The sequence below is a fragment of the Glycine soja genome, chromosome 12 (genome assembly GCF_004193775.1).
Source record: "Glycine soja cultivar W05 chromosome 12, ASM419377v2, whole genome shotgun sequence".
NCBI lineage: Eukaryota > Viridiplantae > Streptophyta > Magnoliopsida > Fabales > Fabaceae > Glycine > Glycine soja.
In genome coordinates, this window is record NC_041013.1 from 6,576,307 (window position 1) to 6,590,845 (window position 14,539).

The 14,539-nt window shown below is 31.2% G+C and overlaps 2 protein-coding genes and 1 long non-coding RNA gene across 3 annotated transcripts; all 3 read right to left on the reverse strand.

The window, feature by feature from the left end:
- Positions 1-145: 145 nt before the first annotated feature.
- On the reverse strand, positions 146-1,112 carry LOC114379509 (RING-H2 finger protein ATL39-like). The gene has a single exon (XM_028338189.1). It carries the CDS (start codon positions 1,015-1,017, stop codon positions 427-429), a length of 591 nt encoding a protein of 196 aa, XP_028193990.1. The 5' UTR covers positions 1,018-1,112; the 3' UTR covers positions 146-426.
- Positions 1,113-4,754: 3,642 nt separating this feature from the next.
- Positions 4,755-5,815, reverse strand: LOC114379571 (histone H2B.3-like). The gene has a single exon (XM_028338247.1). The coding sequence runs from the start codon at positions 5,765-5,767 to the stop codon at positions 5,090-5,092; it is 678 nt and encodes a 225-aa protein (XP_028194048.1). The 5' UTR covers positions 5,768-5,815; the 3' UTR covers positions 4,755-5,089.
- A 3,499-nt stretch (positions 5,816-9,314) lies between these two features.
- LOC114378117 lies at positions 9,315-10,042 on the reverse strand. The gene is made up of 2 exons (XR_003659256.1): positions 9,871-10,042; positions 9,315-9,747 (listed from the first exon to the last, which is right to left on the reverse strand). It is a non-coding gene; the product is annotated as an uncharacterized LOC114378117 (long non-coding RNA).
- Positions 10,043-14,539: the final 4,497 nt, after the last annotated feature.

A 14,539-nucleotide genomic window follows, 5' to 3' on the forward strand; every position in this document is an offset into this window, starting at 1 on the left:
CAATTTTTTATCATTGAATTCTAAGTATATCTTGCTTTTAATTCATTTAAGAATAATTTCAGACTACTAAAATAATATATCATTGTTGCATAATTTTCACTTCAATCCAAATTTCAAGAATTTTGGTGATAAAAAAACAGTTGAAGAAAACGCAAAATAGCAGTACTATGAGTCTACTACAATTTATTTTTATAAAAAAAAAACTGAAAGAGAATGTTATTGAATTATTAAATGCTGCTAAATAATGACACTGGCAAGTGGCAATAATAATGGGAATGAACAAAACCACAAAAGAAACTTGTAATATGTAACACGTTCGTTGGTTAAGACTCTCAAGTGGTGGTTGAAACCTAGCAAATATGGATAATAAGCAATGTCCAATGAAACACGCAACGCTACAGTTTCATCTTCTTCTTCAAAGTTCTTCTAATCCAAATTTAGAACCACTTCTTCTTGTCTTCTCGCTGACACCGACCCCACCACCTCTTCTCCACATAGCAGCTCACTGCACCGGCACACGGGGCACGTGACATGCTTATCGAGCCACGTGTCAATGCAGTGCGGGTGGAACACGTGCTTGCAGTACGGAATCATCTTCACCGCGTCCCCCTCTCGCAGCTCCTCCAGGCATATCGCGCACTCCGCGCACCCCTCCCCGCAGTGCGCCACCACCGGCAGGCACTTCTTTGCCTCCGCCGCCGCTGCCGCGCCCTCCTCCCAGCGGCGGCGGTAGGATCCGGCGGCGGCGGCGTCGGAGGCGAACTGGCGGAAGTAGAGGAAGACGAAGCCGACGAAGAAGAAGGTGGTGAAGAGGATGAGGAAGACGTAGGCCACACTCGATGAAAAAACTGGAGGAATCGAAACCTGCAGTGGGCTTTGGAATTGGAAAGCCGAAGATTGCGGCGGCGAGGATGATGATGCGTTAGTGGCGTGTTTGGTGTGAGTGTGAGAGAGAGGTGGCATCGAGAGGGGAACGTCCTCGTTCTGTAGTAGCAATCTGCGGTTCCAGAATTCCATGTTTTTAATTCTCTGCTACCAAACACTGCCTTATACTCTAATGTGTTTGTTGTGATAACTGAGAAGAGAATAATAAATTAAAGTTGCAGTGTAATAGGTTTTGTGTTTTATTTATAATAATAGTAGAATAGTAATAATAATAATGCATTTTTTGGGTGCAAATTAAATAAACTAGCTAGAGTAGAGTGACAGGGACTGAGCATGGGAGCCACCGCATTTAATCCGTGACTCTGGAGTTTACGGGAATGTTGCACTTGCCACCTTCTAAAACACAACACTAATCATTTTTCCTATGAATCATTTGTAATGTAATGTTCTCAAACTGTGGTCTTTTGGAACACTTCAACTAGACTCTCTTCATATACTCTGCAATTATTTGATTCGCCAATAACTACACTATTATTGTTGTTGTTTACTCTGCTGAAATGTGTTGTTCATAAATTTGATATTGAAAAAATGAGTTTCAACTTCCTTGTACAATTTTTTTGGAGATACTCTTGCTGTTTCTTTTATACTTAGGACATATAAGAGTTTAATGTCAGCTATAATTTTACATCTAATCATAAATCAAGATTTAAAATTATTTTAAGATGATTATTTTATATATTTATAAATTGTAATTAGATAATTATGTAATTTTTTTTATACAATGTATAACTTTTTTCTCTATAAGTAATATTACCTTATTTCTTATAAAAAAGAACTGGGAGGAAGTATTAACAACGAGAATTACTTGTAGAATAAGTTAAGAATGCCACCACTGTGACGTGACGAGGGGGCACGAGATACAAATATTCAAATTTTAGTCACAAGTATAAGTTTATCCCAATCCAACCATATTGAAAATATGTACTGTGTATAAGAATACTGCCCAACAAACAACTTAAACGTGTTGGAGTGCAGCATCAGTGAGAATTATCGATGGAGGTATTCCTCTGTTTCTACTGAGATATATGTATGCAAACATGTAAGGGTTATTGTATTTGATTATTTATAAACCTATTTTTTTCATCTTATTTTCGCTTGTCACCTAATTTTTGTTTTAGGATACCAAACTAGTTAGGAATCGTGTATTTTTTTTCAAGCTAATCCCTCTTTTGATTTTGGAAAAAAATATCTTTATCAATATACTCTTTCTTTTATACATTTATTGCTATCCAAAAATATAATGAAAAATAGTTATATAGTCATTTTATTGGTGAAAACTATCTATAAAAAAATAGATGGAATAACTTCAACCTTTTCAGCCGTGAATGAAAAAATAAAATTTAGATAAATGTCAATATTTATTATGGGTATAAATATAAAAATTAAAATAGATAATTCTCGTGGTCTGGAGTATAAAAAGTAAGAATTTGGCATTTCAATATTTGAGTTATTTTTTAAGTATTCAATCCAATCTTTCAATGGTAGAAAGTTAGATGATATCGAATTTTTTAATTTATTTTCATTTTTAGATTATAATTAGTATTCTACCTATTTATTTTGTTACAAATTCTTTTCATTTTTCATGATAGTAGCATTTGTTACATTTATCATTTTTTCTTTTCTTTTCACTAGTATATATGCCTTTAAAATGAAGTGTATACGTTTGACATTTCCCAGCATGTAACGAGTTTTAAAACATTAGAGACGGCTACAATTAGGAAAGGATCCAGGAATAAGGATACTTACCATAGACAAGCCGCAAAATATTACTGAAAATTTTATTTTATAATTAAAATGTTCATTTTACAACAAAACCTAGTCAAACAATTTCTTCAAAATTCAAATGCACCAAAGTCCAAAGTTTCTTCATTTAATGTTATATAACTTTAAAAGAAGTTAAAGTACAGCCGTTGACACGGACATATCTACATGTTTTTGTTTTTTACTTAAGTAATTTAGTGTCAGGTATGATGTCTTGTGGTTCATCCACTAGTTGTTTTAAGAAAAGGGGTTTACTATAATAGTATCCATACAATATTTATCTATAACATTTTTACAATATTAGTTTTCCCACTAACTCTTTCTAGCTTCTACCATATCAATCATCTTTATCACACTTTTTCTCTCTGTATTTTCTTCTTATATCTCAGTATTATATACAAAAAATTACACACATATAATTTTTCTTTTGCTATTAAACCCAAAACTAGTAAGACAAGAATGCATTTGGTACTTTCACAACAACCAACAAGTATTTATCTAATCTTATTGAACCCAAAACCAGTAAAACGAAAATGTTTTTGAAAGTTAGATTTTCGTTCCTCAAAAAGTTTGTCTGTTTTTGGTTTCTCTCTTTTTTAAAATGCATCACTCTTGATTCTTCAAGTAGTTTAAATAGCGCATGAAAGACCAAAAATGTTGTAGTTCAAAATTAGAACAAAAAATAAACAACTCTTTTAGAGGGACTGAAACCAAACTTTGCAAATTTTAGAAGGATAAAAAACATATTTTATTCAAATTACAAAAATTAGAAATAATTTAAGCCTCTTACTAGCTACTGTATATCTCTTTAACTTGTTTACTTAATAGTTTTAACTTTTAACTGCATTATTTTATCTAATTCCTCTAAATGCTTTGTCTATAATACTAACAACAAAAAAGAAACACATTTACTTTCATTGGTTATCTCTTAACTTAAAAATATTTTGTCCTAAACACGTTACTTCTCTAACAAAATAAAACAGAAATTCAAAGTGCTATATTAAATTTTCTTTACTTTTTACCTATATATATATATATATATATATATATATATATATATATATATATATATATATATATAAGTCCAATTTTCAGCGAGAGCCAAGGTAAGAAGGGCCAAAAGAAACTAATGGATCGAATATCCTAGCCCAACTCACTAAAAAATGAGTTAAATGAATGTACTTGACAACTAAGTCTATTTTACCACCCCTAGTCCCTACTTCAAATACTAATACTTGGGATATCACCCTTCCCCCGTAAAGGTGCTGATAGGGATTAGTATAGGATTTCCATATCTTACAAACAAACGAATTTAATTTCCAGTCCAGATGACAATGACTTATCGCAACTTCAAAACTTGTAAAAAAAAATGTGAGAAAAAAATATTAAGATACGAAAGCTCATGTCCTGAATGAGTTCTAAATATCATTTATCAGCTATTAAGGATACATTTTCTTGCAAATGAGAAAACAAAAATCAAAATATCGAGGACCGAACTAAATGACATCGTGCCAACTCAATTTAATTTCATTAATATTTTTAACAGGAATTTTATTTTATTAATAGAGCTAATATTTATATAGTTGCATTGAGTATATCGATCTAAAACAATAATATTACATATGTAATTACAGTTGAAATTATAATAATATGAGCATATTGTATAACGATATACTATTAAGAAAAATTATCTTTTCCCGTTTTGAAAAAAAATATGGACTAAAGCACAAAAGAGAGACATACATTTTCTATATTTTAACATCAAAGATATTCATTATGAAACGAAGGTTAAATTAAACTCAGCAACCAATAGATTCTGTGTGTAACTTCACCTATTACGTTTGCACCCTGCTGTTATGCTCTTCAACTCCTAAGTAACAAGTACCAACATGGGACAAAATCATATGTACAATGTACCGTACTTTACTTATTTTAATGTCAGTATCTTTGCGGGTCCTCATTCTTCTTTGCCTTTCATAAATAACAATTTTAAGTTATAGTATAAAGGGTGTAAAAAATACAACAATACCCTTCCACCGTGTAGAATATTGTGAAATATAAAACCGAACATCTCTTAAATACCCAGAAAATTGAGGTAGCTACTTGCATTACACATACACAAGGTCACAAGGCCAACAGTTAGTAATCTACAATTCTAACCCTATGAAGCAACCATACACAAAATAAGGCAATGTTCCATTTTTCAGCTGCTTCTCAAATGCAAAATGCAAAAAACAACACATCTCTAGCTAGTTAACACAGTACACACCAACTAATTAAGAAACAAACCATATAACTAATTAAGTACATATTTATATATCAACATCATGGATTTAAACATAGAAATCTTGTCTAAACTACTAGAGAACTAGATGTGTATACATCAAGCATCATAGGATGTGTAGTTGTTAACAGCTTTGACCCCTTCAGCAATTGCATGCTTTCCAAGTTCTCCTGGCAAAACCAGCCTCACTGCTCCTTGAATCTCCCTTGAAGACAATGTCATGTGTCCAGTGTAGTCCTTCAGCTTAGAAGCCTCAAAAGCCAGCCTCTCAAACATGTCATTCATCAAGTTGTTCAGAACAGTCATGCACTTGGAAGAAATTCCCATTTCAGGGTGCACTTGCTTCAACACCCTATATACATACCTCTGGTACCCTTCAACACTTCTCCTACCCTTTTTTCTCCCTCTTTTTTTCTCCTTCCCATTTTTCCCTTTTGGGGTCTTGGCCTTATTCTTCTTCTCTTTCACTTCCTCATGCTCTTCCTCTTCCTCTTGATTATTTTCGACTCCACCATCTTGAGTATTGTTCTCTTGCTCAGCTTTGTTTTCTGTGGTGATGGCAGAGTTAGGTGAATCCTTTTGTGCTTGAGGAGTCACTTCTTGAATAGGAATGACCACCAGATGCTCTTGGCTACCTACTTCTTCTTCTCCATCAGTTGTTTGAGTATCTTTTTTTCCACGGGTTAGTCTTTTGCCTACAACAGAAACCAGCACACTTGATTCCACAACTTTCTTGGTGGATCTGACCACTAGCTTCTCAGCACGTTTTGGAGCCATTCACTATTATTCTTTCTCTTACCCTTCAAGCGTTTTTTTAGAAATTAGGAGAGTGAGTAACTAATTGATGAGTATGTTAATAGAATCAGCCAAAACCTTCAGGGGGTTCTAGAGGTTGACGTGTGGCACCAGATGTCAAGTGCCTAGGAACCAAGTAAATACGTGGGGTTAAAAGTGAATGGCATATGTTCTGGAGAAAGGATGTGTCATTTTGTGTCCTCCCAGTGTCCCTTCAAAGTTATGGTATTGACAATTACAAGAAAAGCCTATGACACTTCTTTATAGTATAATATGCACAACAAAAGAATGATATTTTATAAAAGATCTTGAGATGATACATCAATGTCATTTTTCAAGAACCACCCTTCAAAATTGATTTAAAAATGCTGGGGGTTTCAAGAGATGAATGAGCATGATTGCAATTTGCAACATTCCTATGCTTTGTTAAAATAAGAATAAACAGGCACGGTCCTGCTTCCAAGTCTTACAATTAGATTTAGGAAAATACTGTAGTACTAGAACTTCTTGATGAATATATATATTCTTGCATGAATTTGCCAAACCGTTCAATATAGTTTGCAACTTCCACAAGCAGAAAGAAAAAAAAAATCGGTATGTTTTAAGAACTATAACTTTCACTAATTAATGGTCTCTGCTTCGATTTTTTAATAAAAAAAGTAATTGAGAAAAAAACTTCACCAAAGATAGTCAATTAGATTTTTGAACAGAAATTAATCATCAATAATTGATAAATACTTTACATCAAAATTATTCTTTTTTTTAATACTCATTATTTTTAATTTAAAATCAAATTAAACATGTCATCCTACTCCTAATTACTTATCATCAGCGACAAATCTTCATGAGAGTCTGGGCAGCCAGGGTCACCTCAAATTTCTTTTGTTAGCATATATAGAATATAGATATGTAATTTTTATATAAGGATGGCCTCTAAAAAAAAAGGTTAATATTTTGTTAATATAACATGCTAATTGTATATAACGAATGCTCTAAGCCCAAGTCAAAAAGCCGAAAACCCATTATAAAGAAAAGAAGCCTAAAACCCATTTATGACTTAATACCTTTCAAAATTCAAATTAAAAAAATTACCAAAAGGAGCAAGTTTCGTTTCGTTCCTCTATTTATGTCCATTGGAAAAAAAAAAAAAATTCTCACTGCACAATTTTCTTTATTCCTTCCTTCATATCATAGCGCTGTGATTGCATATCTATCTACTTTCTTCTTTTGTTTTTGTATATGGTAATGGTTCATTCATCTGTCTCTCTGATCATTTTTGTTCGTTATTTTAAAAGTTAGCATCTTTGAATTTCTATGTAATGTATTGGCTTGGTCTGTTTTTCCCTTTCCATGAGTGATGAGCGTACATTATTGAAGCCTCTTCTTTGTTAAACATTGAGACATTTAAAGAATTACATTGTTGAGGTGTGTGAAAAATGTGTTCTCTTTTACTAGTTTTTCTTACGATTTTTTTTACTAGTTTCTAGAAAAGTTTTAGAATCTTTTATTAGTTTCTAAAACTTTTCTAATTAAACAAAAATATCTATTGAATTTCCTGTTATTACTAAATAATGCCTATAGCTTTGATAATTTGGTTGTTGTAGTGCAATGTGTTTACTTTTATATTAATGTCAATGATTATATATATAAATTAATACAACCATATGTGATTTCAAATTTTTAGTATATGAATATCAGTTGTTTGGGGAGGATATGAAGATCAATTTTAAAATAGAAAAATTATAGAAATTAAGTGAATAATTTAATCAATTATGAAAGTTGAATGTTAAAGAGTTTTTTTTTTTTAATGAGGTGAAGTTCTTCTATGATTTGCCTTTAATGGATGGAGAATATGTCTATTTTATCTCATTTAGTTGTAATTATCACCACTTGTATAAGAATGTAATTGAGAGGGAAGATCTCAATAAAAATGACTAATTATATCAGGGACAAATTTAGGAATGTAATAGAAGGGGGGCGATTTTTTTTTTACATAATTATTTAAATATTTTACTTCTAATAAATAATTATTTAATAAATAATAAGTTTAAGAATTATTAATTATTAATTTTATGGATAAAATTAGATATATTATCTACTACTAAAAAATCGTAAACAAATATCAACTCAAAAATTTACTTTTCTTATCTATTTTATTAATATTTTTACTTTTAATTTTTCTTTTTTCTCATATTTACACAAAGGACCCTAAGGGAAGGGACCTTGGGACCAAGGCCCTTTGCTTTCCTTCCCTGAATCCGTTTCTAAATTAATTGTTCAATAAAGATTAATCATAAAAAAAACTGATACCTCTCAAAAAAAATATTATAATATTCAACTATTCAAATTGGATTTCATAATTTCATAATGTAGTTGTGTACATCAAGCCTGATCCACTGTTCTGTGTCCGATTTACACATTAATCTTATTGTTCTTTTGGTTTTTTAACAAACAATCCAATTGTTCAAAATGAGTGGCCCATAGCTGCTCATTTAGAAAGGTAGTGTTGAATTCTAAAGGCCCATATAATTGCCCGAAAATAAGGACAAGAATAGATATGCTTAATAATGAACTACAGTATTTGTTCTCGTGGTGCTCGTGGGTGTGTCTTGGTCTCCATGCATAACAAAGCAATTATCGCTTGATCGTGACTTTTGGGTATATAAAGTTAATCAATAGTGGAGCAGGTTTCTCTGTCTCCCTCTCTATGTTGTTCACTTGCTTTGTTTCCTCCCTTTTGCTTTCCATTTTTTGTGAGAAATTATTATCACGATCAATATTTACATAATATATAACCGAGATTTTTAATTTTTAAGCAAAAATAGTAAAGTTCAATTACGTGTTAAATGCATGAAAATTGATTGAGGCCATGATCATATAATAATTTCTCCAATTTGTGGGGTCATCTCTTATATATATATATAGCAGAATTACAGTAACTCTGAAAGCATCAGATAAAGGTGCACTTACTGCTTCCCCGCAACATGTTGTTTATGGGAGCATGGAAGATGATTCTTTTATGTGACATGATAGGTCATGTATAAGTGCTATATCTATATTTCTCATTAATTTTTTAAAAGCCTCGCTTTTTATTTTCTATTAAAAAACAAATAAACACAAAACTTGCATATGGTACGCCACGTGAAATTTGAACATGAGACAATCCATGGCCATGGAATATACAATTGAGTGAAGACTACAAGGTGATATGGATATGGTTTGAGTCAACTTGATGATTTCTAAAGTGAATCATTTTTTTATTTATAATAAATTAGATCGATTATGGTGATAGAAAATTCTTAGAATGTAAGAAGGAGATATAAGGTAGATTGAATTGTTAATTGAAAAGGAAAAAGAGAAAAGTTATGGATTGAATTTCTTAATAAAAAAATCTAACATTTGTCTTCGATAAAAAAAAATGCAACAGCCAAAAATATAATATGTGATCGATTGAATTGTAAAATTATCGGCAATCTTTTTCTTCTATTCTTTCTTCCTTATGGAACATCATAAGCATAGAGAGAAGTGCTAAAATTCCAATGAAGTTGCTATAATTCATGTGAGGATATTCACCCACAGTTATTCACTAAGAACTTTCATACACTCCTACATCTCTTGTTAACTCTAGTAAGCTCGAACATGGATTGGAAGAAAGTCTCTACCTCTTCATGCCTTACTACATAGCTCAACCCACTAGATGATGATGTTTTCATTTGTGAAGAAAAAGGTGGCACTGGCCTTCTTTTCTTTCTTGGGGCAAGTGGGCATTTTTGAACTATGGGAATCTTGTAGCCTGACCCAGTTGGTGTTTTGCACTCTTCAATTCCCTCTTGTGCTATAACCACCCTTATCTTAGCATCTTCTCCTTCCTCTTCTTGTTTGCAAACACTTGATTCTTCTTCCACTTGTGGAGGAATTGGTTGCTCTGTTGTTGACCCTTTAGTAGCTAACATGGAGTTTCACTAATACACACACAAGCAAAAGAGTTTATGTGTAAGCAATAGGCAATACGTTAGATGTTCACGAAAAAAGTAGGGAGAGAGTACACGGAAAATTAGAAGCTTTTTTGCAATGGAATTTTGTACCTTTTGCCTTTGGTTGTTCAAAGATTTTGCTTTAGAACTTTTTTGCTTGAAGCTTGAAACTTGAAACAGAGGGGTGCCAGTGCTGCCGTGCGGTTATAGTTGCGAACGACAAGTCGCATGTGAGAACAAGTCTAAGTTGGCAAGAAAGGCACTCTTCGGATCCTATTTCTGTTAGTACGTGTTGGACTCATTCGGGTAGCTAGCTAGCCTTACCTTATATGCCTCATGTGTGACCATATTAGATAGTAACTTTGTACTGGTAAAATCTGATATAATAAGTATTTTGTAGCGTGTGAAATGCACATAGGATAAATATTTATTTTTAATATACAAGTTATATTACAATTAAAATTCATAAAATATAAATATTTTTAAACATACAAATTATATTTTAGACTTATGATAAATATAATGACGAATTTAAGACCTGAGCTAGTGAAAACAAATTATAAAATTTAAAATTAATTCTATTTCAAACTTAAATCCTTTGGCATCCTCAAGATCATCTCATTCAAAATATTGTCCGTTTTATGTTCAGTGGTGACCACAATACTATAATTTAAAGATAAAATTATGACGAACCATTAAACACTAAAACGGATAATACCTTGAATTAGGTATCCCTAATTATGTATGAGAATTTGAGGTCAAAAAAGGTACAAATACATAAATATAAATAAAATAGAATACAAAATTATAGAATTTTATTTATAAAAATTTTTGTTTGCGAATTTTAGAAAGTGCACTCCCTTGCCGCAACCTAGGTTGGTCAATGGATAAATAGTTTATATTGTGATCAAATATTATTTTTAAATATTGACAATTTTAAAAAGATTGAAATTCAAATTAAAAATAAAGATGAAAGGGATAAGATGGGGAAAAAAAGTTAAAGAAAAATTCCTAACACTTGGTTTGATTTTAGTGACAGAAGTAAGTTAGAAGAGAAAGAAACATGCGGTAGTCCTTTGGTATAATTAAGTGATCTAGGTGAGAGTTAAGTTTGGAATAGATGGGACCCACCTTAGTAATTTCTCTTCTTTTGCCCAAGCGGATAGACAGGTATCTTTAATTTTAAGTGGAAAAAGTCTTATTTACCCCTATTTTCCTCTATAATCAAGACTCATGCTTTCATGGAACTGATCGATTTTTCTTCCAAGTGTCTATGCCCAGTATAATCGGTTATTTGATGCGAATTATTGATTAAGTAGATTAGTTTAACCAATTACATAGTGAATATTATTGATTAAAGTTGGTCAAATATCTATCTGATCAAAGGACGTAAGAGTACTTTTATAATTTTTTAAAATTATTTCAGCTCATTTCATCTAAATCAAACAACTTCATAATATTATTTATACTTTATTTTTTTACTTATTTTTTTAAAACCAAACATCCCAACATTCAATTTTATTTTCCCTTTATTTTCCTTTAGTCTCTTCTCTAATTATTTTTCTTCTATTTTTATCCACTTTATTTCTCTCCTCATAATCAAACATCGCTTAAAACTGATTTAGTTGAAGAAACTCTTAAAATGCGCCCATTAAATAATAGTTCCTACAAACACTCTTTCGATATAGTTATTCTAATTGATATTAACTTAAAAAAATGTTACCACAACGGATTTTTTCTTTTTAAGAAAAAGATGATGTTTCGTTTAAAAAAAAAAAAAGGACTTTCCGGAAAGCATTACATCATCATCAACTATATCAAGTAATTGAGGTAGAACATCCCCAATCCAAAAACTCAGTTGACAATTGAACCAGATATTAAGCATTAAATTATGAGAAGAGTTCCGCTGTGAGATTTGAAGACTTGAAGCAGAAGCCAGTACTCCAGCCACCAGAATGATCTCTAAAAATAACTCTTGACAGTAGAAGAAAGATTTTGTTGCTGATTAAAATGTATGGCCTGAACAATTTCCAAATAGGATTTTGTTTGTGATTAAAAACCCACTGATTTCTTCCTTTCCATATATATAGCCCATAAAAGTTCAGAGATTCTTCCCATAAAGGCCAAATCACCAATTTGTAAGCACTGAGCATACCAAACAACTAGCAACTTTACATATATCTCTTTTAACGTACGTGTTTGAGATGAGATTGTTGATAATGATTGAATTCTGATTGATGTTAATTGAGATGAGCATTTATGTGAATCAAAGTTTGAGATATCCTAACAATGACATAACAAGATCATGACACAGTGAATAAGGGATGAATATCTACAAAATACTCCAAGTCAATAACGATCTTACAAGGGAATTAGTATGTAATAATTGTCATCTATTGCAGCAACATCGGTTGTATTTATACGAACCTGATCGATGGACTAAATTTCTTGACACCAAGTACAAAATCTCTTAAAAAAGAATTTTCTTGTTGTACCGATATGGTAACTTTATTTGGCCGTATAGTCTACTGTTAACATACACATTGTCAGAATCCTATCAACACTTAAATTTTAGATTGAAATAGATTTCGGTTCAAGAATATCCATTAATATTCTATGCTTTCACCTCTCTCCAATTTTTAAAAAGATTCAATTTACTTCTTAAGTTTTTTTAAAATGCACTAATTTGGTTATTTTCCGTCTAATTAAGAGTTAATACCTTTAGGATTTCGAATATATATCAGCAATTTTTTTTACGGATAGTATGAATTTTTACCTGCCACTATATTTATTATTGTTTTTAAAAAATAAAACAAGTTTCAAGTCTATCGTTGCTCTTCTCCTCCGCTCCCCCGTGCCAAACCGCATCGGGACCCTAGCAGCCACCGCCTGCCGGTGTTGAATCGGCGACTCAAGCTGTGACAGCTACCCTAGGATGCTCCTTTTTCTTCCTCCACCCCCTTGCTCGCGAACTATGTGGAGTTCCACGTGGCAATTCCGATCTCCTGGAGCGCACCGCGTGTGACGGTGGTGTTCAGCTCCCCTTGCTGCGTAAAGGATGGACTCGGACAAGTGCAACGGATCTGGAACCTCAAAGCGGAACTGTAATGACATCGTTAATGACCTCAAACTGGAACCTTGAAGCCAGATCTGGAATCTAAAAGCGCAGATCTCGGAGCTTCAGCCGCACATCTGCAACGGCGGGGTGGAGGCGGAACTTTTGGTGGCAAGGGTGGAGGGGGTGGAGGAAGAAAAAGGAGAAAGGGATTAGTTGTGGGTGGTGGAGCTCGGAGCGAAAAGATGTTGTTGCCGGTGACGGTGGTTAGGGTGGAAAGAGGTGTATATAACAATAAGACTTAATTGTAAAGAGAGTCTCTTATTTTATTTATTAAATTGATTTTCTTATTTTTCAAAATTCGATTTAAGTTATCAGTTCATGTTCAATTTATTTTTTAGAGACTTAAACAATAAATTTTGAAAAAAAAAATTAGTTAAATGAAAAGAATAAGAAAACACTTTTTACTATTAAGTCTAATAATAATAATAATAAATATAATTTATCATTTTAATAATGGGTCATAAAGGAATAAATTAATTTATTTTAAAATAATTTGAAAATTAAAATGAATCTTTTTAAAAACTTGTGGAGTAAATTCAACTTTTTAATATAATTTGAAAATAAAACTGATATATAATGACTTAAACAAAGGAAAATGTAATAGTTGAATACTTAGATTAGTTGGTAGTAGATGGATCTAACTTAATCACCTACCTATATATTACTTATATATATATGTGATGCAAGAGGATTTTTTTATATTATTATATTGATAAAATTGAAGATGGTATAAGAAAGTGCATAATAATTCACATATTTTGTGCAATCAATTTAACTAAAACCCCCTAAGATATGGGAATGTAGTTTTGCAAAAGAATTAAATTTTGTTTATCTCAATCTATTTTAATAATTAAGAAATATTGAAACATAAAAATACTTTAGATTAAATTTACATAAAAAATAAATTGAAAATAGAATTAATGGAGTAGAGGAAAAAGTAATAGAATAATTTAACTATATGAAAAGTTTGAAATTCTTTTTAGTGAGTTGTATAAAAATAAAACATAACAATAACCAAAATGAATAAATTAGAAGAAAAATTTTAATAGTAAAAACTTGCTTTAGCTCTTGTTTAAAAAATATTGTAAGTTAAATATATATATATATATATATATATATATATATATATATAAAGTAAAATTAAAAAATAAAAAAGGTAAAAATATATAGTAGAATAGATAGTTGACCTTGTCTTGTTTTCTTTGAAATCACGGGTAGGATATCCTCAAAATCTCTACGAAAGACATTAACCTAGCTAGCGCATTAACTCGTGTGTTTATCATTGTTGTGAATATATATATATATATATATATATATATTGATATTCTTCAGAAGAGATAATCTTATTCATGTCTTACGAGATCATTATCGATGACAAATCTTCTTTTTGAGCATTTAAAACAATTACATATTCACAATTTCAATTTGAGATTTTTAATTAAGCTAAAACAATTCATGTAGTTTGATTTACACGCTGGGTGGTAGTTGTTGTGTGTGTATAAAAAGTATTTTTAAGCATGTAATATTTATAAAACTTTTTTTTGAGAATTAAATTGTTAAAAAAATTAAATATCATTAATTTTCAGGAAAAAAATTAATAATTCAGTTTTAAATAAGTTTAAAACACATAAAAATGCAATTATAATATTAAAAGAATAACCA